Source organism: Cnephaeus nilssonii (assembly GCF_951640355.1).
Source record: "Cnephaeus nilssonii genome assembly, chromosome: 1".
Classification (NCBI taxonomy): domain Eukaryota; kingdom Metazoa; phylum Chordata; class Mammalia; order Chiroptera; family Vespertilionidae; genus Cnephaeus; species Cnephaeus nilssonii.
In genome coordinates, this window is record NC_137072.1 from 1,599,091 (window position 1) to 1,621,854 (window position 22,764).

The 22,764-nt window shown below is 40.7% G+C and overlaps 1 protein-coding gene across 5 annotated transcripts in view; it reads right to left on the reverse strand.

The window, feature by feature from the left end:
* The window catches only part of BBS4 (Bardet-Biedl syndrome 4), a 180,113-nt gene that overhangs the window by 35,883 nt on the left and 121,466 nt on the right, over window positions 1-22,764 (reverse strand). For all 5 annotated transcript variants that reach the window (XM_079789701.1, XM_079789702.1, XM_079789700.1 and 2 more), the window contains 3 exons: window positions 14,201-14,270; window positions 13,427-13,568; window positions 12,121-12,322 (listed from right to left, as the gene is read on the reverse strand). In XM_079789701.1, the coding sequence (XP_079645827.1) occupies window positions 12,121-12,322; window positions 13,427-13,568; window positions 14,201-14,270 (414 nt within the window). The remainder of the gene's footprint in view (window positions 1-12,120; window positions 12,323-13,426; window positions 13,569-14,200; window positions 14,271-22,764) is intronic.

Sequence of the window (22,764 nt, forward strand, 5' to 3'; positions counted from 1 at the left end):
CAATCGTATATGTAATACTTTAAACAATAAAAAAAGAAAAGAATAAGATAAAAATAAATCAATAAGGTTTCAACTTAAATCATACAAATGCTTGCAATGTCTCTGATAAGAAACTCAATTTTTTTTGGTGCTCCCTTGTAGGTAACTAACTGTTTTTCCCTTCTTGCTTTTAATATTCTCTCTTTGTCTTTTGCTCTTGGCATTTTAATTATGATGTGTCTTGGTGTGGTCCTCTTTGGATTCCTTTTGTTTGGGGTTCTGTGTGCTTCCTGGACTTGTAAGTCTATTTCTTTCACCAGGTGGGGGAAGTTTTCGGTCACTATTTCTTCAAATAGGTTTTCAGTATCTTGCTCTCTCTCTTCTTCTGGCACCCCCATAATTCTGATGTTGGTATGCTTGAAGTTGTCTTAGAGACTTCTTAAACTATCTTCAACTTTTTGGATTCATTTTTCTTTTTGCTTTTCCGTAGGAGTGTTTTTTGCTTCTTGGTATTCCAAATATTTGACTTGATTCTTGCGATCCTCTAGTCTGCTCTTAGGTCTCTGTATAATATTTTTTTTTTATTTCAGTGTGTGTGTGCTTAATTTCTAGTTGATCCTTTTTCATATCCTCGAGGGTCTCATTAAATTTATCGGCCTTTTCTAGGAAATTCTTGAAAAACCTTATAACCGTGGTTTTGAACTCTATATCCAGTCTTGCTTTCCTCCATTTCCTTCCATTGTGGCCTGCCTCTTTGTCTCCACATTTTAGCTGCTTCCCTGAGTTGATGGAGTTGTTTTGTGTGCTAGGTGTCCTAGCAGGGCCGAGTAGCTCAGCCTCCCCAGTTACCTGTGGTGGACACTCTTGGTGCACCCTTTTATGGGCTGTGTGTGCAGTCTTGTTGTAGTTAAGCCTTGATTGTTGTTGGTATCACTGGGGGGAGTTGACCTCCAGGCCAATTGGCTGTGAGGATCAGCAGTGTCTCCACTGGGAGGGCTTCTGTGCTCAGCTTGGATGGGGCAGAGTCTCAGGATGGAGCAGACAGCCTTGGTTTCCCATCAGCCCCACCCTAAGAGGGCCCTGTGTCTCAGTGTCCTGCAGCAATGGCTGCACGCATCTCTGAGAGAAGGCTGCTCTCGAGTTTCGCCCGCTGCCAGACAGTCGAGTTTCTCCCCGAATTAGTCTGGTACCCAAAGTCTCAGCCAGAGCTGGATTTCAGTGCAGTCGGGAGGTTTTGTTTTCCTCCTGAATGAGAAAACTAGCCACGCGTTTGCAGCCCACCCTCTCCACGCACCGCGAGTCTCCGTGCGCCGCCGTGAGTCAGCCAGCAGCGTATTCCGCCACCCACCCTTTCTGTGCGCACGGGTCTCCGCACCTCCACAGCTCCTGAGTCTCAGTGTCCTTTTCTCTTTCCTTCTAGTTGTAGAATTTCCACTCAGCCAGCTTTCTGGTGGTTGTGAACGATGTCCACTCTGCCTTCCAGTTGCAGTTTTGAAATTGTTGTGTGAGGCAGCAGTATAGGTGTTTACCTTATGCCGCCATCTTGGTTTCTCATCCCTATGTTTTCTTCTAATTTCAGGTCTTACATTTAAGTCCTTAATCCATTTGAGATTCTTTTTGTATGTGGTGTAAGAAAGTGGTCCGATTTCATTTTTTTACCTCTATCTATTGTGTTTGCCCAACACCACTTATTGAAGAAACTGTCTTTACCCCATTGTATATCCCTTGCCTCCTTTGTTGTAGATAAATTGACTGTATAAGCAAGGATCTGTTTCTGGACTCTCTATTCTATTACATTCATCTATATATTTGTTTTATTGCCAGTACCATACTGTTTTGATTACTGTAGCTTTGTAGTCTAGCCTGAAGTCAGGAAATGTGGTACCTTCCACTTTGTTCTTTCTCGAGGTTTCTTTGCATATTTGAGGTCTTTTGTGGTTCCATATAAATTTCAGATTAGTTGTTCTAGTTCTGAGAACAATGCCATTGCTATTTTAATATCAATGATTTGTATATTATTTTAGGTAGTAAGGACATTTAAACAATATTAATCCTTCTAATCTATGAGCAAGATATAGCCTTCTATTTATTTGTATCTTCTCCAGTTTCTTAAATGTCTTATACTTTCCAGAATACAGGTCTTTCACCTCTTTGGTTAAATTTATTCCTAGGTATCTTTATTTATTTATTTATGTTAGAGACAGGAAGGGGGGATTGAGGGAGGGAAGGAAAGGAGGGAGGGAGGAAAGGGAAAGAGAATAACAGAAACATCAATGTGAGAGAGAAATATCAGTGGGTTGCCTCCCAAACACACCCCAATGGGGGATCAAATCTGCAACTTGGGTATGTGTCCTCCTGGTGTATGGGACAATGCTCCAACCAAGTGAGCCACACCGGCTGGGGAGGTATTTTATTTCTTGGTGCAATTGCAAATGGGATTTAGTTAATTCTGCTGATTATTGTTGATGTACAGGAACAACAGATTTCTGTATATTGATTTTGTATCCTACAACTTTATTGAATTCATTTATTCAAATAGTTTTTTGGTGGAGTCTTTAGAATATATATATATATATATATATATATATATATATATATATATATATTCATCTGCAAACTGAGTTTTTTCTTCTTCCTTTCTAATTTGGATGCTTTTTATTTTTTTCCTTGTCTTATTGCTATAGCTAGGGCTTCCAATACTACGTTGACTAACAGTGGTGATAGCAGGTGTCCTTGTCTTATTCCTGATCTTGAAGGATACTGAATTTTGTCAAATGCTTTATTCTGCATCTATTGAAATGATCATATGATTTTTATCCTTCATTTTGTTAATGTGATGTATCATGTTGGTTGATTTCTATATATTGGCCTATAGTTTTCTTTTCTTCCTTTTTTTTTAATGTCTGGTTTTTATATTAGGGTAATGCTGGCTTTGTAGAGTGAATTTGGAAACATTTCTTTCAATTTTTTTGAAATAATGTAAGGAGGATATGTAATTCTTCTTTAATTGTTTGGTAGAATTCACCTGTGAAGCCTTCTGCTCCTGGACTTTCATTTGTTCAAGTTTTTTTTAAATTATTGCTTCAATTTCATTGCTAGTAATCAGTCTGTTTAGATTTTCTGTTTCTTCTTGGTTCAGTCTTAAGAGATTATATGCTTCTAAAATAAGGTGACCAGATCATCCCGCTTTTGGTGGGACAATCCCGATTTTTAACCATTTGTCCCATGTCCCACAGCGTTTTTAAAAAGTCCCTATTTGGGGGGGACTCTTTCCAAAAATAGGGAGTTTTTTAAAATGCCATGGGACGCGGGACAAATGGTTAAAAATCGGGACTGTCCTGCCAAAAGCGGAACGATCTGGTCACCTTATTCTAAAAATTTATCAGTCTCTTCTAGGTTATCAAATTTTAAAAAATATATATTTTATTTGTTTTTCACAGAGAGGAAGGGAGAGGGATAGAGAGCTAGAAACATCGATGAGAGAGAAACATCGACCAGCTGCCTCCTGCACGCCCCCTGCCGGGGATGTGCCCGCAACCAATGTACATGCCCTCGACCGGAATCGAACCCGGGACCTTCCAGTCCGCAGACTGACGCTCTATCCACTGAGCCAAACCGGTTTCGGCATAGGTTATCAAATTTGTTGGCATATAATTGTTTGCAGAATTATTTAGTAATTATTTTTATTTCTGTGGTGTCAGTTGCAACTTTTTTTCATTTATGATTTTATTTATTCTCTTTTATTGATGAGTTTGGCTAAAGGTTTGTCAATTTTGTTTATCTTTTCAAGGAACCACTTTAGTTTCACTGATCTTTTCTATTGTATTTTTATCTTTATTTTGTTTATTTCTGCTCTGATCTTATTTCCTTCCTTTTGTTTACTGTGGATTTTTTTTATTGTTGTTATTTTTCTAGTTCCTTTAAGCATAAGGTTAGATTGTTTCTTTCGGATTTTTTTGTGGTGGTGTTTTTTCTTGAGGTAGGCCTGTATAGCTATGAATTTCCCTCTTAGAACTCCTTTTGCTGCATCCATAAATTTTGAAAAGTTGTGTTTTCATTTTTATTTGTCTCAAGGTAGTTTTTAATGTCCTGTTTGACTTCCTCTTTGGTCCATTAGTTGGTTAGTAGCATGTTGATTAATCTCCCATGTATTCGTTGTTTTACAGTTTTCTTCCTGTGATTAATTTCTAGTTTCATGTTTGTGGCCAGAAAAGATGCTTGATATGATTTAAATCTTCATGAATATGTTGAAGCACGTTTTATAGCCTGATATTTTATCTTGGAGAATGTTCCATGTATACTTGAAAAAAATGTGATATTATGTAGTTTTGAGATGCAGTGTTCTATAAATGTCTATTAGGTCAATCTGGTCTAATGTGGCATTTAATGCCATTATTTCCTTATTAATTTTCTCCATTTAGTTGAGTGAAGTATTAAAATCCTCTATTACTGTGAATTTCTCCTTGTATGTACATTAGTATTTGCTTTATATATTTAGGTGCTCCTATATTGGGTGTGCATATATTTATTAGTTATAGCCTCTTCTTGGATTGCCCCCTTTATAATTAAGTAATGTTCTTCTTTGTTTTGTACATTCTTTGTTTTTAAGTATTTTCTGTTTAATATGAGTTTTGCTAGCCCAGCCTTTTCATTTCTATTTGCATGAAATATATTTTTCCATTCCTTCATTATCAGTTCTTTCAATTTGAAGTGAGTCTCTTGTAGTAAGGAGTATATAAATGGGTCATGTTTTTTAATCCATTCAGCAACCCTTTGTCTTGTTATTAAAGCATTTAACGCATTTATATTTAAAGTAATTATTAAGTATGTACTTACTGCCATTTTGTTAGTTGTTTTTTGTAGTTCTATTCCTTTCTTCTTCTCTTGAGCTCTTGCATTGTGGTGTGCTGATTTCCTTTAGTGTTTTGTTTAGGTTCCTTTCTGTTTACGCTTTGTGTATCTTTTGTAGGTTTTTGGTTTGTGGTTACTATGAGGTTTGTGTATATCATTTTGTATCTACAGCAGCCTATTTTAAGCTGATAAGCATTTAAGTTCAAGGGAGTAAGGGACTTATGACCTCATTTTTACTACCCCCTCCACACTGTATGTTTTTTTTATTATTATTGATATTTAGAGAGAAAGAGGGAGGGAGGGGACCAATGACCTCATTTTTACTCCCCCCTCCACACTTTGTACATTTTTTTATTATTATTATTGATATTTAGAGAGAAAGAGGGAGGGAGGGGAGAGAGGAAGAAAGGGGGCAAGAGAAAGAGATATCAATTTGTTGTTCCACTTATTTATGCATTCCTTGGTTGATTCTTGTATGTGCCCTGACTGGGGATAGAGCCCACAACCTTGGCTTATTGGGATTATGTTCTAACCAACTGAGCTACTTGGCCAGGGCCCACACTCTTATGTTTTTTATGTCATATTTTAGATCTTTTATGTTTGTTTGTTTTTGTTTTTAAAAAATGTGTATTTTTATTTTTCCACTAGAGTTGACATTCAATATTATTTTATACTAGAGGCCCAATGCACGAAATTCATGCATGGGGGGTCCCTCAGCCCGGCCTGCACCCTCTCCAATCCAGGACCCCTTGGGGGATGTCTGACTGCCTCTCGCAATCCGGAACCACTGGTTCCTAATCGCTCACCTGCCTGCCTGCCTCATCACCCCTAAACCCTCTGCCTGCCTGACCGCCCCTAACCACCTCTGCCTCGCCCCACACCTGGGACCCAGGATTCCCACTTCTGGCCGGCTGCAGGCACCCATGACCCAGGCCGGTTTCGCCTGGGCCGGCTGCAGTCACAAGTGACAGTGGGGAGGCAGCTTCGCCCAGGCCACAGCTGCAGGCGCTGGTGCCCAGGACCGCACGGCTTGTCCCACTCCCGGGCCACAGCACAGGTGCCCGGAACCACAGGGTGGGTGGCTTGTCCCACTCTCGGGCCACAGGCACAGGTACCCGGGACTACAGGGTGTGCAGCTTGTCCCCCTCCCAAGCCACAGCCCCAGCTTCTGGCGCCCAGGACCACAGGGCAGGCGGCTTGTCCCTATCCCGGGTCACAGCCTGGCTGGTCCCCATTCCTCTCTCCTCAGTGTTGAGTGTCTGAGCCGTTATGGCATGAGGGCGTGATGACCATTTGCATATTAGCTATTATATAGGATTAATTTCAGATATACAGCATAGAGGTTAGACATTTATATATTTTACAACGTTATACTTTGATATGTCTAGTACCCACCTGGCACTATACATATTTATTACAATTTTGTTGACTATGTTCCCTGTGCTGTACTTTACATCCCTGTGGCTATTTTATAACTATTAATCTTTGTCTTGTGTGTCTCCTAACTACTTATTATCGTTTGGGTTGAGTTTGGTACTTTTGTCTTTTGTAATAGCTCTTTAAATGACTGATTTTCTGTATTTATTACATATTTGGCTTGTGAGATGTTTTCTTTTTTCATATTTTATTTTTGGTTATGGACTTTCCTTTTCTGCTTAACATTTCTTGTAAAGCTGATTTAATGGTGATGAACTCCTTAGTTTTTGCTTGTCTGAGAAACTCTTTTATTTCTCCAATTCTGAATGACAATCTTGTCAGGTAACTTATTCTGGGTTGTAGGTTCCTTTCTTTCAGCACTTTAAAGATATCCTGCCACTCCTTCTGGCCTCTAAAATTTCTGCTGAGAAATTGGCTGATAACCTTATGAGGTTTCATTTCTCATATAATTATTTTCCTTTGCTGCATTCAAAAGTGTCTCTAACTTTTCCCATTCTAATTACAATGTGTCTTGGTGTGGGTATCTTTTGAGTTCCTCTGTTTGGAACTGTGTACTTCCTGGACCTGGATGTCTATTTCCTTTCCCAGGTTAGGAAAGTTTCAGTCATTATTTCTCCAAATAAAGTTTCTGTTCCTTTCTTTCTTCACCTTCTGATATCCCTATAAGGTGAATGTTTTTGTGCCTGATGAGGTCATAGGTCCCTTAAAATATCAGTCTTTTTTCTTTTCACTATTCTGATGGTTGATTTCCACTAGTCTATCCTTTAGATCACTAATCCATTCTTCTGCACTAGCTAATCTGTTGATTCCATCTAGTGTGTTTTTCATTTCAGTTATTGTATTTTTTAGCTCTGCTTGGTTCTTTATTATACCTTCTAAGTATTTGTTGAAATGCTTCCTAAGTTCCTCTATTGCACTGTTAAGTTTGGTGAGCATCCTTATGACTGTTTCTTTGAATTCTTTGTCAGGCAAATTAGTCTATTTCTAGTAATACTCCGTGTTCTGAAGTCTATATGACATTAATACAGTACTCTAGACATTATTACAGACTTCTTATGCCCATAGTTGATATGGTATATCTTTTTCCATCCTTTTACTTTCAATTGCAGATAACTGGGCTTTCTTTTATTTTTTAATTCTTTCTCTGCTTTTTAATTGGAATGCTTAATCCAATTACATTTTTTAGTCTAGTTACACTTTCATGTAATTATTAACATGCTTTGATTTACATTTAATATTTGTTATTTATTTTCTCTTTGTTCCAGCTTTTTCTTTTTTGTTCCTCCATTCCTCCTTTCCAGTCCATTTTTTTAGGGGAGGAAAGTGCTAATTGAATATTTTTTAGAATTTCATTATAATTTCTCTATTGTCTTTTTAGCTATATTTCTGTGTATCTTTTTAAAGGTTACTTTAGGGATTATAATATCCAGCCTTAACTCTTCACAAACTATTTAGGATTAGTTTTGTACCACATTGTGTAAAATTTTAAAACCTTTCAACTATAATGTTCCATGTACCCCTTGTCCTTTAGTTACATTTGCATATGTTAAACCCCACATTATAATGTAATATAATTTTTTGCTTGGAACAATCATATATATTTTTTAATTAAACCAAGATAGTGTTTTATATTCACCTTATTGTTTATATTTGTTATTTATGGGAGGGTTGGTCCAACATGAGCTATTCTGCTATTATCAGATAATAATGATTCTTCCTTAAGAACATAATCATTATAATCATACACTCCAGATTTATACTGTCTTTGGTTATGCACAGTTTTATACTAATATTATTCAGTAAGAAGGGCATTTTTCTCTTTGCTAGTCCATACTTCCACTTTCCTGCCAGAAATATGGCTCCCACTTTATCTGTAATTATGTACTTGGCCTCCTTTTCCTTTTCCTTTCTGTTAAATATTGTGATGACATGAGCAATCCCAATACTAGAAATTAGAATAGCTCCTTTCTCACCAGAGTGAATGAAAAACTGCAAATCCTTATGCCCAAAAAACTAAAGAGGTACAACCTAGTATTTATTTTTTAAGAAAATCTAAGATCAAATTAATGTAAAAAGCATGTGTTTCTTTACTGCTATTCCTAGAATGCAAGGTGCCATTATGTTCTTGCCCCAGAGAATATAGAAAAACTGAAGAGTCCTGCTCTTCACATTCTCTCAGTCTTTACTATGCTTCACTTAAAAGAAGTCTCCCCAAATGCTAAAATTTTCTCAGATTATTATAATGAATTCAATTCTGCCCTCTAGAAACCTCTCTTCCCTTTACTTTGATATAACAGCAGTCCAATCTCCACTTCTTTGGTCTTTAGCCCTTGGGTCTCTGTTGCTGCCATCAAGAGTGCATCACTAGCCGAAACCGGTTTGGCTCAGTGGATAGAGCGTCGGCCTGCGGACTCGGGGGTCCCAGGTTCGATTCCGGTCAAGGGCATGCACCTTGGTTGTGGGCACATCCCCAGTAGGGGGTGTGCAGGAGGCAGCTGATCGATGTTTCTCTCTCATCGATGTTTCTAGCTCTCTATCCCTCTCCCTTCCTCTCGGTAAAAAATCAATAAAGTATATTAAAAAAAAAAAAAAGAGTGCATCACTAGTTCATCAAGAGTGCATCACTGCTTGAAGGTTAATGGTTAAGAGCAGTAGCTCTGCATTCTGACCTGGGTTCAAATTCTAATCCTTCCACTTACCTTGGAAAACTCATTTTGCCTCTCCCAGCCTCAGCTTCCTCCTTTATAAAATGAGGAAGGGTTCAGGGAGACTGATCATTCCCTTCCTGAACTTCTCTTCCTTTGCCTTTCCTAACACCACTTTCCTGGTTTTTCTCTTGTATCATCTGCTTCTCCTGTCTCCTTTGCAGGCTCTTTTTCTCCCTTTCAATATTGTGTTTTCATTTTTGATCCCCCATCATCTTATTTCTAGCTTTCCTTGGGTGATTCCTTTCAAATCTAAGATTACAGCTGTCACCCAAACCCAATTACTTCTGAGTCTTTATCTTCAAGCCAGATTTATCACTTGAAATCTAACTATACAAGTGTCTAATGGCTATCAGCATTTGGATGTCTCAAAGATAAGCATGTGTAGCAAAACTAGACTCAACACTTGACCCTATTCCCCCAATGTTCCTCTTTTCTGATTTGTGTAACTTTCCCCAGCAATGGGTATCCATCCTAGTTTGTTCTTATCTGCCACTTCCAACCAGTACCCGGTTTGTATTGATTTTACCTCCTAAATCTCTCTCATACCTCCTTCCTCCTCTCCATCTATCTTATTTTACACTCTCAGTATTTCTCATCATGACCTTTCAGTCAGAGGCACACTAGACTCCACACTGATACAGAAGTGAGCTCTCTGTTGCTCAAGGTAGAAATCTCAGTTCTGCTACATACCAGCTGCATGGTTAAGGGTATCACCTCTGTTATCTTACTATTTATTTCTGAGGTATGAAACTCAGCTGCTTTTTCAATGTCAAAACAGACCCAGTCATAAAGAAATCCAAAAAAAATAGTTTGGTCTGGCAATAGGTCAGTCCACCTTCAAATTATAGTGATTGTAGGGCACTTTACTGTAAGTACAACATGGGGACTGGCTCTGAATCAGATTGCTGGCATACCACCTATTAGGTCTGTAGCAGAGGTTGTACAGGCACAAATAGGAACTTGGCATGAGGTTCCTTCTCCAATTTCAAATTTGGCTTATAAATAGGTCAGTGAAAAATCTGATCATGGGTTCTTTTAAAAGTTTTTATTGTGATCTCTCATTGTTATACCTGAATAACAACTTTCCCCAAAGGGATGATGACACACAATCTTTATTCTAAAAAGGACATATCGTTAACATATTGATAGCATCTCATCAGTGGTATCATTGATTGTCTTACAATTCTTTGGTTAAGAAGTTCTTCTGCCCTGGCCAGGTAGCTCAGTTGGTAGAGCATAGTCCCAATACACCAAAGTTGCAGGTTTGATTCCCAGTCAGGGTACATACAAGAAACAACTAATGAATGCATAAATAAGTGGAACAACAAATCCATGTTTTGGTCTCTCTCTCTCTCTCTCTCTCTCTCAAAATCAATCAAAAAATAAAATTTTTTAAATAAAGTTCTTCCATTTTTTTAAATCCTTGGTGCTGATAACCAGAGCAGCCCTTCCCTCTTACTTCTTATCATACTGACATGATCTGACTCTATACTGACCTCTCCCAAGAATAAGATACAGGTACTGTTCTGGATTCCCTTGGGCAAGTGCAACTAGGATACTCAACAGGCTCAGCTTCAATTTACAGAGCTTTTTTCATCTTTTTTTTTTTTCCTTTTAAATTAAGACTATTAGCCTTGGTTGGTTTGGCTCAATGGATAGATCGTGGGCCTGCTGACTGAAGAGTCCCAGGTTTGATTCCACCCAAGGGCACCTGCCTGGTTTGCGGGCTCGATCCCCAGTAGGGGGCGTGCAGGAGGCAGCCGATTGTCTCTCATCATTGATGTTTCTGTCTCTCCTCTCCCTTCCTCTCTGAAATCAATAAAATATATATTTTAAATTAAGACTATTAGAGCTAAATTATAAATGTAAGATTTATGTTTGCCTTGGGGTTGACATGCCCCACAGCCTGAGGATCACCTCAGCTAAGCCAAGGCTTTGTGATGGCCAGGGTATGGAGCAAAGGTTTCCAACTTCCCTCCCACAGAGGAAGGGGTCAGTCAGCCAGGAGGCAAAAGTTCTTTCAAGCCCAGATGGTGCGGCTCAGTGGTTGAACGTCAACCCATGAACCAGGAGGTTATGGTTCAATTCCTGATCAGGGCACATCCTAGGTTTCAGGCTTGATCCCCAGTAGGGGGCATACAGGAGGCAGCTAATCGATGATTATCTCTCACCATTGATGTTTTTATCTCTCTCTGAAATCAGAAAAAAATTAAAACATTTTTTAAATAAAAATTTTAAACATAAAAAAAATTTTAAAGCAAATAGTCATGTACCCTGCTGGCTCTTGGAACTACATACCCAGAACCATAAGCCTTGCTCTCCATTCTTAAAGGGCCTGTCTGGCTGGCTTCTCATTTCCTGGGTGAGGTGACGGGGACCAATGGGGGCTGCAGAGGCCTCAGGCTCCACATGATCATCACAACACACGCTGTGTTCTGTGGTGCCAGGGAACGTGCTGGCCTCCACTCTACCTGTCATGTGACCTTTCTTAATCTGGCACATCATCACCAGAGAAACCCCTACTCTACGGTCATCCTAGTCCTATTTTTCTCTTATTTGTGCTGCTGCTTCATTTGGACATGCTTCTACCTGGGCTCCAGCTCCAGAGGAAGAGATGGTGACTTGAATTCTTGTTCCAGAATTCCCAAAGAAACCATTATTTTCACTGTTAAATTTCAAGAAACCCCATGTTTTCTGGCATCACTGGGACTGTGGTATATCTTTGCAGCTGTGAAGTTAGACCATAACAAGAAATGAAGCAAACAGTCGAGTTTGCCTTCAATGACTCACTAAAAGAAATCTTTAATTATCTGCACCATGTCAACTTATGATAAGGCAGTGAGATTTAAAACAAGACTATATAATAGAAAGTACTGTAATATATTTCTAAACTTGAATATTGTAAAGACCCAGTGTGCTAACCATCCAATTAAGCCTGCCAGTAACTGTTACCTAATATACAACTTACTTTGAAGAAACTAGTGCCAATTTGGCCACCTTGAGACTTTTTCTCCCTTCCAAACAATATTACATTGGACAGGTTCTGAGTCTGAAAAGTGCAGGCTTCACTCAAAGCTGTAACCTCTTCGCTGGTGCATGTGGCTATGCCCATGAGGTCTTCATGGCACTGTGTGTCACCTCCTACCTGAGGGCAGCTTGCTGTATGCAGCCGCGGAAGACATTGCCTGTCCTAGAGCTTGATTAGAGCCCAGAGGCTGCGGGAAACTGGCAGCTTTGCTAGTTGACGTTGTCCGTTGCTTTGATTTGGGGTCTTTAACTGATTTTGTCCAGACCAGTGCCTCCCCAACCTGGAGAGCAGCTCCCAACTTCTGCGCCATCTCCACCATCTTGTGCCCACATGTGAAGAAAAAAAGAATCAAGGTATGACCGGCAGAGACAAGCCTACACGCTTCCTAGGCCTTCCACCTGGGGGGTTATAGCTGAAATAGTGACTACTGGTACTAGCATTTGAGGGAGGAAATACTTATTACAAGGAAATATTCCTCAAACAGCAGAAATCACAGACTGCCCTTAGTGAGGCAAGGAAGTTCATACAGGATCTCAAACCTAACAATTCAAGTTTGGTATGTTACTGAGCTGAAGTCCACCTTTCCTACAGGAGAAGTGGGAGGAAGCTACAACGAGATATGGGCCTCAACTCAGAGAGGTTGTATTATCAATAACAGGCTCAGTAAGCCTGAATTTCCTCTTACTATTTTTTTCTAGGAAAGTTTTTTTTTTTTTCCAGGCTGTCACTAATTGAATAATTCATGCTGCCAGGAACATCAAAGCCAAAATAGGCATGAGCTTATAACAGGTTATCTTTGGATTATTTGTGCTTAATCAAAAGTGTACTGACAGCTTGCTTATGGCTCCTTAAGAGCTAATAAAAGACATATCTCATGCCCTGGCCAGTGTGGCTCAGTTGGTTGAGTGTCATCCCATATACCAAAAGGTGGTGGGTTCAAATCCCCGGTCAGGGCGTGTGCAGGAGGCAACCTATCAATGTCTCTCTTTCCTCTATGCACCCTCCCCACCCCCCGCAACTTTGCCTCTTTCTCTAAAAGAAAAAAAAAAAAGACACCTGGCCAGAACGGCTAGCAGTTGAGCATTGACCTATGAACCATGAGGTTACAGGTTCCATTCCTGATTGGAGCTCATGCCCGGGTTTCGGGATTGATCCCCATGTGGGGCATGCAGGAGGCAGCCAATCAATGATTCTCTCTCATCATTGATGTTTCTATCTCTCTACTTCTTTCTTCCTTATTTATATCTATAATAATAAAAGCACAATATGCTAATTAGACCGGATGACTGTCCAGACGACTTCCTGGACAAAGCTGCAGCTGCGAGGGCCGAGCCCCTTGCACAAATTTCGTGCATTGGGCCTCTAGTATTAATATAAATATTAACATATTTAATAAAAATATATTTTTTAAAAAAAGACATACCTCAGAGTCATATTCTAGAGAGCTACTGTCCTTGAGTAGGTTGACTTTCTTCTCCATCTCCTGATACTGGGTCAGGGCATCCCTCTTCTCACCCTGGTTGTATAGCAGCACAGCATAGTTCAGGTTGACTAAAGGGTTATACCTATGGCAAACAGACAGGGATTCTATGAAGCTTAGGCTTCACAACCAATGGTCATTTAGAGATTCTCATTACACAAAAAACAAAACTGATTATAAGTAGAGATTTCTCCATTCTGCAGCAAGGTAAGAGGAACACACGTGCTATGTGTGGACTAGTGGGAAAGAATAAGGAATAATTGCCCACCAGCAAAGCAGGTATCAGGACCAAGTCTGACAACTCAGCCCTCAGCAGGGACCACCAGGGTGGGCTGAAGAAGTGATCCCTACCCTGCTGCCTAGCCAATGCCAGTGGAATAAGCCTGGAGAGAGTCACCTTTATCTTAGATTACACTGAGCCCAGAGCTGCATCTGAGATTCCATCTAGCCCATGGCTACCAGCAGCCAAAGTCCACTGCCAGCTGTGACTTTCTCTGGCCTCCGAACTACTACACTTGGGGCTGGGAACACTTCCTTAGAACGTGGCAGTGTCAGCTCCCCTCAGGCTTAGTACCACATCCTCCCACACATGCCTTGTGCACAGAGGCCATGGGGAGCAAGCAACTGGACTGACTCAGGCAAAGCCAGTGGTCTGAGGCCACCTCTTGGCTTTGGAGTCTAGCGCTCCCCAACACCATTCCCCAAGGTGCAGCTTACTCATCCAGGCGGACTGCTTCGTCATAAGCTCTCTTGGCATTCTCTGTATCTTCCAGATTGGTCAAAGCCACTGAAACAAAGAAAGTGAGGACTGAGACTAGAGAGCCCAGCTTAGAAAGCAGAAGGAATGTTTCAAGACCAGAGTTCATTCAGTACCCCCAACTTAACTGCTCCTTTGCCTCCTCAGCTCCTAGCACCACCACCTACTCATTCAGCTTAGTTACCTGGTGTCATCTTCAACAGTTCCCTTTCTGCAGTCAATCAGTTGCCAAGTTATCTGAACACCATTTGCAGTTTCTTTTCTGACACTGCCCAAGTTGTTTCAGGCTGTGGCAATGTCCTTATCTGCATCCATCCACTTGTCACAATACTTCCAGGTTTCTCAACAACTTTCAAACAAATCTGAACATGTCACTATGCTGCTTAAGAATCCTCACTGGACTAGGAAAAATGGCAGCGGAATAGACAGACGGGTCCTGAGGCTTGTCTCGGAGCAGAAAGAAAGAACAGCTGAGGGTCGCACAGGGAGTGTTTGTTGGCAAGCGAAGGGACAGCTAAACTCCAGGAGAAGGAGGGGGACTGCTGGATGGGGTTCCCCTGACCTGGCAGTCCCCACTGCAGCTGGGTCCCTTCCCGGAGCTGCTGGCTTGGACGCAGAAGCTGCGCCATCGTAAAAGGGAAAGAGGATTTTATCGGAAGCCTGAAAATCCACAACTGCGGTGATCACCAAACAGCTGTGAGCCCCAGAGCACCAGTCCCCAATCGGTGCAAACACACAGATTCAAGGGAGCTCTTCACTCCACCACGAAAAGGTCAGATTTTGCCAGGGACAGGGTGAGGTCTCTGGTCCCGGCGGGAGAGAGAAACGCACGCTTTGCGGGAGCTGGAGGACCAGGGAAGTCTATGCCTAGAAAAATCTGTGGCTGTTGGGGCTGGCATGATCCATGAATGTGAAAGGGGATCCTCAGAGCTGCTAACAGAAGGGATCTCTAAAAAGCAACCCATTTTGATCTGACGCGGAGGGTCAGACTGAGAATTTCAAAGGAGTGCAGGCTGCTTAGTCTTGCGCGCAGACCCACTGTCCGCACGCTTGGGCTTTTTCCAATTCTTATTACTAAGCCCAATACATAAGATAACCCAGTTGGAGATTCACTGGGAGACTGCAGGGGGAAGTTGTTTTTCTGGAACCTGGGGATCGGAGCTAAGAGTGACCATCACAGAGCCAGCTTTGAGGCAGCCCACCTCGACAAACCGGTACTGAGTGCCACAGGGAAAGAAGGCTAGAGAGACCCAGAAGTCGATCCAGAAACACTGCCACCCAGGGGCTGAATCACAAATTGACTCTGTGTAATCAAAAATAAAGTAATACGAGAAATTAAGACACTGCCTGCTTAAAAATCAGGACTGGCTTACAACACTGAGGAGCAGTGGAAAACAGGGAACTGCAATACTGTCTGGACGGGGAAATAGGCATGCCAAACAGAACAATAGAGGAAGTGAATGACCTTCACTACTGCACATTTTATTTTTTTTATTTTGATTTTATTTTGATTTTTTGATTTTTATTTTTTGGCATCTTTTACTTAAGAAACTAAATTTTTTTCTTTTTTCCTCACTTGATTTTACCTTTTTAATTATTACATTATTATTTCAATCAGTATTATTACTACTACTAGAGGCCCGGTGCACAAATTTCGTGCGCGGGGGGGGGGGTGTCCCTCAGCCCAGCCTGCACCCTCTCCAATCTGGGAGCCCTTGAGGAATGTCCGACTGCCCGTTCAGGCCTGATCACGGTGGGATTGAGCCTAAACGGGCAGTCAGACATCCCTCTCACAATCCAGGACTGCTGGCTCCCAACTGCTCGCCTACCTGCCTTCCTGATTGCCCCTAACCGCTTCTGCCTGCCAGCCTGATCACCCCCTAACCACTCCCCTGCCAGCCTGATTGATGCCTAAATGCACCCCTGCCAGCCTGTTTGCCCCTAACTGCCCTCCCCTGCAGGCCTGGTCACCCCTAACTGCCCTCCCCTGCAGGCCTGGTCACCCCTTAACTGCCCTCCCCTGCAGGCCTGGTCCCCCCAAATGCTCTCCCATGCAGGCCTGGGTCCCCCCCAACTGCCCTTCCCTGCAGGCCCAGTCGCCCCCAACTTCCCTCCTCTGGTGGCCTGGTCACCCCTAACTGCCCTCCCCTGCAGGCTTGATCACTCCCAACTGCCCTCCCTTGCAGTCCTGGTCCCTCCCAAAAGCCCTCCCCTGCTGGCCTCATCGCCCACAACTGCCCTCCCTTGCAGCCCTGGTCCCTCCCAACTGCCCTCCCCTGCTGGCCATCTTGTGGTGGCCATCTTGTGTCCACATGGGGGCAGGATCTTTGACCACACGGGGGCAGCCATCTTGTGTGTTGGAGTGATGGTCAATCTGCATATTACTCTTTTATTAGATAGGATAGAGGCCTGGTGCATGGGTGGGGGCCGGCTGGTTTGCCCTGAAGGGTGTCCCAGATCAGGGTGGGGGTTCCCTTGGGGTGTGGAGGGGCCTGGGCAAGGGGCCTGTGGTGGTTTGCAGGCCAGCCACATCCCCCAGCGACTCAAGCAGAGGCCCTGGTATCTGGAATTTTATTTATCTTCTACAATTGAAACTTTGTAGCCTGGAGCAAAGCCAAGCCTCCTGCTTGCTCCGTGATGGCAGCCATTTCTTTTGGAATTTATCTGTCTTCTATAATTGAAACTTTGTAGCCTTAAGCAGAGGCCTGGGCCAGCCAGGGTGTGCGGAAAGCTTGCCTTCCTCCGTCACCGGGGAAACCCAAGCCTCCCTCCTGCTCTCCGTGGCTGCAGCCATCTTGGTTGGGTTAATTTGCATAATCACTCCTGATTGGCTGGTGGGCGTGGCTGGTGGGTGTAGCGGAGTGATGGTTAATTTGCATATTACTTTTTTATTACATAGGATTATTTTACCTTTTTTTCTTTTTTTTTTTCTTTTTTATCAAAGTGTCATTTTATTTTCTCTTTATTTTACCTTGGGATCAGTGTTCTACATCCTATTTTCATCTTTCCTTCAGCATCGTTTCACCCTATCTCAACTCTACCTTTATGCCATCACTCTCTTCCTAACCTTTCCCCTTTTGGTGTCCTGTTTATCTTAACCCTTTCCTGCTTTAGATTTTCCCTATTCTTTCTGTTTATCCCCTGCTAAAATTTCACATTACTTATATACCTAACTTCCAATCCCCTACTCCAAGTCCATGCATACCTCTCTCTTCGCTGTCTTAACTATTCAACAATTGTTTTTCTCTCTGTCCTTTGGTTGTTGTTTGCTTAAATGTTGATCATACCGAATTTTTATGCTTCTTTGTGAGACTGTTCTGCTTATTCTATTTTTGTTTGATTTTTTTGTTTGCTTTCTTTTGCTTGTTTTTTACATCTGTTTTCCCTTGCCTCGCTTAATATTACTTGGTGTTGTAGTTTGTATTAATCTCCAGGAACTTGTTGCTGGCATTTCCTGGGATTAGTGGTTGTTCTACTGGAGTCTTCTCCCCATATATATAGGTGGTTCCCCTTTTCTCTCTTAGTCTTGTTCTTGTCTCTCTTACTTTTTTTTTCTCTTTTCCCAATTTCATTTTGACACTCTTTTTTTGTTCTTTCTTTTTACTCTTCTTCTTTCTCTTCTATCCCTTAATTGGCCTTACTCTGGGGGTCACCTTTATTGGAGGTTATTAATATCGTGAATACAATTCTGTTCAGTGCCTTGTGTGTTGTGCCTGGTTGTGTTGTATTTTGTACCTTTAAATCAACGCCTGAGAAAGAGAACTATATAACATCTGGAGAAGAGAGACCATGGGGAGACAAAGAAATAGCCCCCATAGGAAAGAAAACCAGGCATCACCGGAAAAGGAAGTAAACGAATTAGAGGCAAACAATCTATCAGAGAGAGAATTCAGAGAAATGGTCATAAGGTGGCTGAAAACGATGGAAGACAAATTCGACAATATGAGTAAGAACCAAGAGGAAATGAAGAAGAACCAAGAAGAAATGAAAAATGACATCACTGCTTTAAAGAACTCAATAGAAAGCATCAAGAGTAGACTAGAAGAAGCAGAGGACTGCATAAGTGAGCTAGAAGACAAGATGGGAAAAAATACCCAAGTACAACAGCTTCTAGAAACAAAAATTAGAAAGCATGAGGAGAGCCTAAAGGAACTTCGGGACAACATGAAACAAAACAACATCAGGATAATAGGGGTACCAGAAGGAAAGGAAACTGAGCAAGGAATAGAAAACCTGTTTGAAGAAATAATAACGGAAAACTTCCCTGATATAGGGAAGAAAAAACCCACACAAATCCAAGCTCACAGAGTTCTAAGCAAAATGAACCCCAAAAGACGGACACCAAGGCACATTATAATTAAGTTGGCAAACACCAACGACAAAGTAAGAATCTTAAAAGCGGCCAGAGAGAGACAGACAGTTACATACAAAGGAACCCCCATCAGACTAGCAACTGATTTCTCAACAGAAACTCATCAGGCCAGAAGGGAATGGAATGAAATATACAAAGCCATGCAAAGGAAAGGTCTCAATCCAAGAATACTGTACCCAGCAAGGCTATCAATCAAAATTGAAGGTGAAATCAGGAGCTTCACAGACAAAAAAGGACTGAGGGAGTTTATCACCACCAAACCAGCAATGAAAGATACTGCTAAAGGGTCTGCTGTAAAAAAAAAAAAAGAAAGAAAGAAAGAAAGAAAGAAATAGGGAGCAAGAAGGAACACAGGGGTATAAAATAAAAATGATGACAAATAAGTACCTATCAATAATAACTTTAAATGTAAATGGATTGAATGCCCCAATCAAAAGACACAGGGTAACAGATTGGATAAGAAAACAAAACCCATATATCTGCTATCTATAGGAAACCCACCTCAAAAAAAAAAGGACGCATACAGACTGAGAGTAAAGGGATAGAAAAAGGTTTTCCAGGCGAATGGAAATGAAAAAAAAGCTGGGGTAGCAATACTTATATCTCACAAATTAGATCTCAAAGTGAAGGACATAACAAGAGATAATGAAGGCCACTTCATAATACTAAAGGGAGAAATCCAAAGAGAAGAAATAACTCTGGTAAACATATATGCACCCAATACAGGAGCACCAAGATACATTAAAAAAACACCTGGAAGATATCAAAGGAGAGATTGACAGCAATACACTCATAGTAGGAGACTTCAATGCCCCACTATCACCATTGGACAAATCTTCTAAACAAAAAATCAGCAAAGAAACATCAATCCTAAATGACTCACTAGACCAGATGGAAATAATCAACATCTTCAGAACATTTCACCCCAAAACCACAGAATATACATTCTTCTCAAGTGCACATGGGTCATATTCAAAGATAGACCATATGTTAGGACATAGGCAAAGTCTCTCCAAATTCAAGAATATAGAAATCATATCAAGTATCTTCTCAGATCAAAGTGGCATAAAACTGGAAATGAATAAAAACAACCCAAAGAAATCAAACACATAGAGACTAAACAGCATGCTATTAAACAATGACTGGGTTACCAAAGACATAAAGGAAGAGATAAAAAACGTCATGGCAACAAATGAAAATGAAAACACAACAATCCAAAATCTATAGGACACAGCAAAAGCAGTCCTGAGAGGGAAGTTCATAGCTCTACAAGCCTACTGCAAAAACAAGAAACAATGGTAATAAATTACCTAACCCAACAACTCAAAGAGTTAGAGAGAGAGCAACAAGAAAAGCCCAGTGTAAGCAGAAGGAAAGAAATAATAAAGATCAGAGCAGAGATAAACAACATAGAGACCAAAGAAACAATACAAAAGATCAACAAAACCAAGAGCTGGTTCTTTCAAAGGATAAACAAGATTGATGAACCTCTAGCCAGGCTCACCAAGAAGCAGAGAGAGAGGACCCAAATAAACAAAATTAGAAATGAAAGAGGTGAAATAACAACAGACCCCAACGAAATACAAAGGATTGTTACAAAATACTATGAACAACTCTATTCCAACAAACTGGACAACCTGGAGGAAATGGACATATTCCTACACAAATACAACCTTCCAAAATTCAATCAGGAAGAATCTAAACAGCTCCACAGGCCAGTAACTATGGAAAAAATTGAAGCAGTCATCAAAACGCTTCCGGCAAACAAAAGCCTGGGGCCAGATGGCTTCACAGGAGAGTTTTACCAAACTTTTAAGGAAGAACTAATATCTATTCTCCTCAGACTATTCCAAAAATTCAAGAGGAAGGAACACTTCTAGGCTCCTTCTATGAAGCCAGCATCACCCTAATACCAAAACCAGATAAAGACAACACAATGAAAGAGAATTACAGACCAATATCCCTCATGAACAGAGATGCCAAAATCCTCAACAAAATTCTAGCAAATCGGCTCCAGCATTACATCAGAAAGATCATACATCATGACCAAGTAGGATTTATCCCAGGAATGCAAGGATGGTACAATATCCGCAAATCAATAAACGTGATACATCACATAAACAAATTGAAAGATAAAAATCACATAGTCATATCAATAGATGCAGAAAAAGCATTTGACAAAATCCAACACCCTTTCTTGATAAAAACTCTCAACAAGGTGGGAATAGAAGGATCATACCTCAACATAATAAAAGCTATATATGTTAAACTCACAGCAAACATCATACTCAATGGGCAAAAACTAAAAACATTCCCCCTAAGAACAGGAACAAGACAGGGATGCCCACTCTCGCCACTCTTGTTTGACATAGTACTGGAAGTATTAGCCATTGCAATTAGACAAGAAGAAGAAATAAAAGGCATCCAAATTGGAAAATAAGAAGTAAAGCTGTCCTTATTTGCAGATGACATGATATTGTACATAAAAAAAACAAAATATTCCATCAAAAAACTAATAGACTTAATAAATGAATTCGGCAATGTAGTGGGATACAAAATTAACGCCAAGAAATCTATGGCCTTTCTATACACCAATAGTGAACTTACAGAAAGAGAGACTAAAAAAGCAATCCCATTTACCATCACAACAAAAAAATTAAGATATCTAGGAATAAACTTAACTCAGAAGATAAAAGACCTATACGCAGAAAACTACAGGACACTGAAAAAAGAGATAGAGGAAGACGTAAACAGATGGAAGAACATACCATGTTCATGGATTGGTAGAATCAACATCATTAAAATGTCCATACTACCCAAAGCAATCTACAGATTCAATGCACTCCCCATCAAAATACCAACAGCATATTTCACAGACCTTGAAAGAAGTCTCCAAAAATTCATCTTGAATAAAAAAAGACCCCGAATAGCCACAGCAATCCTGAGAAATAAGAATAAAGTAGAAGGGTTCTCAATACCAGATTTCAAGCTGTATTACAAATCCACTGTTCTCAAAACAGCCTGGTACTGGCACAAGAACAGACATATAGATCAATGGAACTGAATAGAGAATCCAGATATCGACCCAAACCACTATGCTCAATTAATATTTGACAAAGGAGGCATGAACATACAATGGAGTCAAGACAGTCTCTTCAATAAATGGTGTTGGGAAAATTGGACAGATACATGCAAAAAAATGAAACTAGATCACCAACTTACACCGTACACAAAAATAAACTCAAAATGGATACAGGACTTAAACATAAGACGGGAAACCATAAAAATACTAGAGGAATCCACAGGCAACAAAATCTCAGACATATGCCAAAAGAACTTCTTCACTGACACTGCCCCTAGGGCAATGGAATCTAAAGAGAAAATTAACAAATGGGACTACATCAAAATAAAAAGCTTTTTTACAGCAAAAGAAACCATCAACAAAACAACAAGAAAGCCCACTGCACAGGAGAACATATTTGCAAATGCTATCACTGATAAAGGTTTAATCTCCAACATCTACAGGTAGCTTATGCAACTTAATAAAAGGAAGATAAATGATCCAATAAAAAAATGGGCAACGGACCTAAACAGAATATTTTCAAAAGAAGACAGAAGGAAGGCCAAGAGACACATGAAAACATGCTCAAAGTCACTAATTATCCGAGAGATGCAAATCAAAACAACAATGAGGTACCATCTCACACCTGTCAGAATGGCTATCATCAACAAATCAACAAACGACAAGTGCTGGCGAGGATGTGGAGAAAAAGGAACCCTCGTGCACTGCTGGTGGGAATGCAGACTGGTGCAGCCACTGTGGAGAACAGTATGGAGTTTCCTCAAAAAACTGAAAATGGAACTCCCATTTGACCCAGTAATCCCACTCCTGGGAATATATCCAAAAAAACTAGAAACAACAATCAGAAAGGATATATTCACCACTATGTTCATAGCAGCACAATTTACAATAGCTAAGATTTGGAAACAGCCTAGGTGCCCATCAGCAGATGACTGGATCAGAAAACTGTGGTACATCTACACAATGGAATACTATGCTGCCATAAAAAAGAAGGAATTCTCATCATTTGCAGCAACCTGGATGGAATTGGAGAACATTATGCTAAGTGAAATAAGCCAGTCAATGAAAGA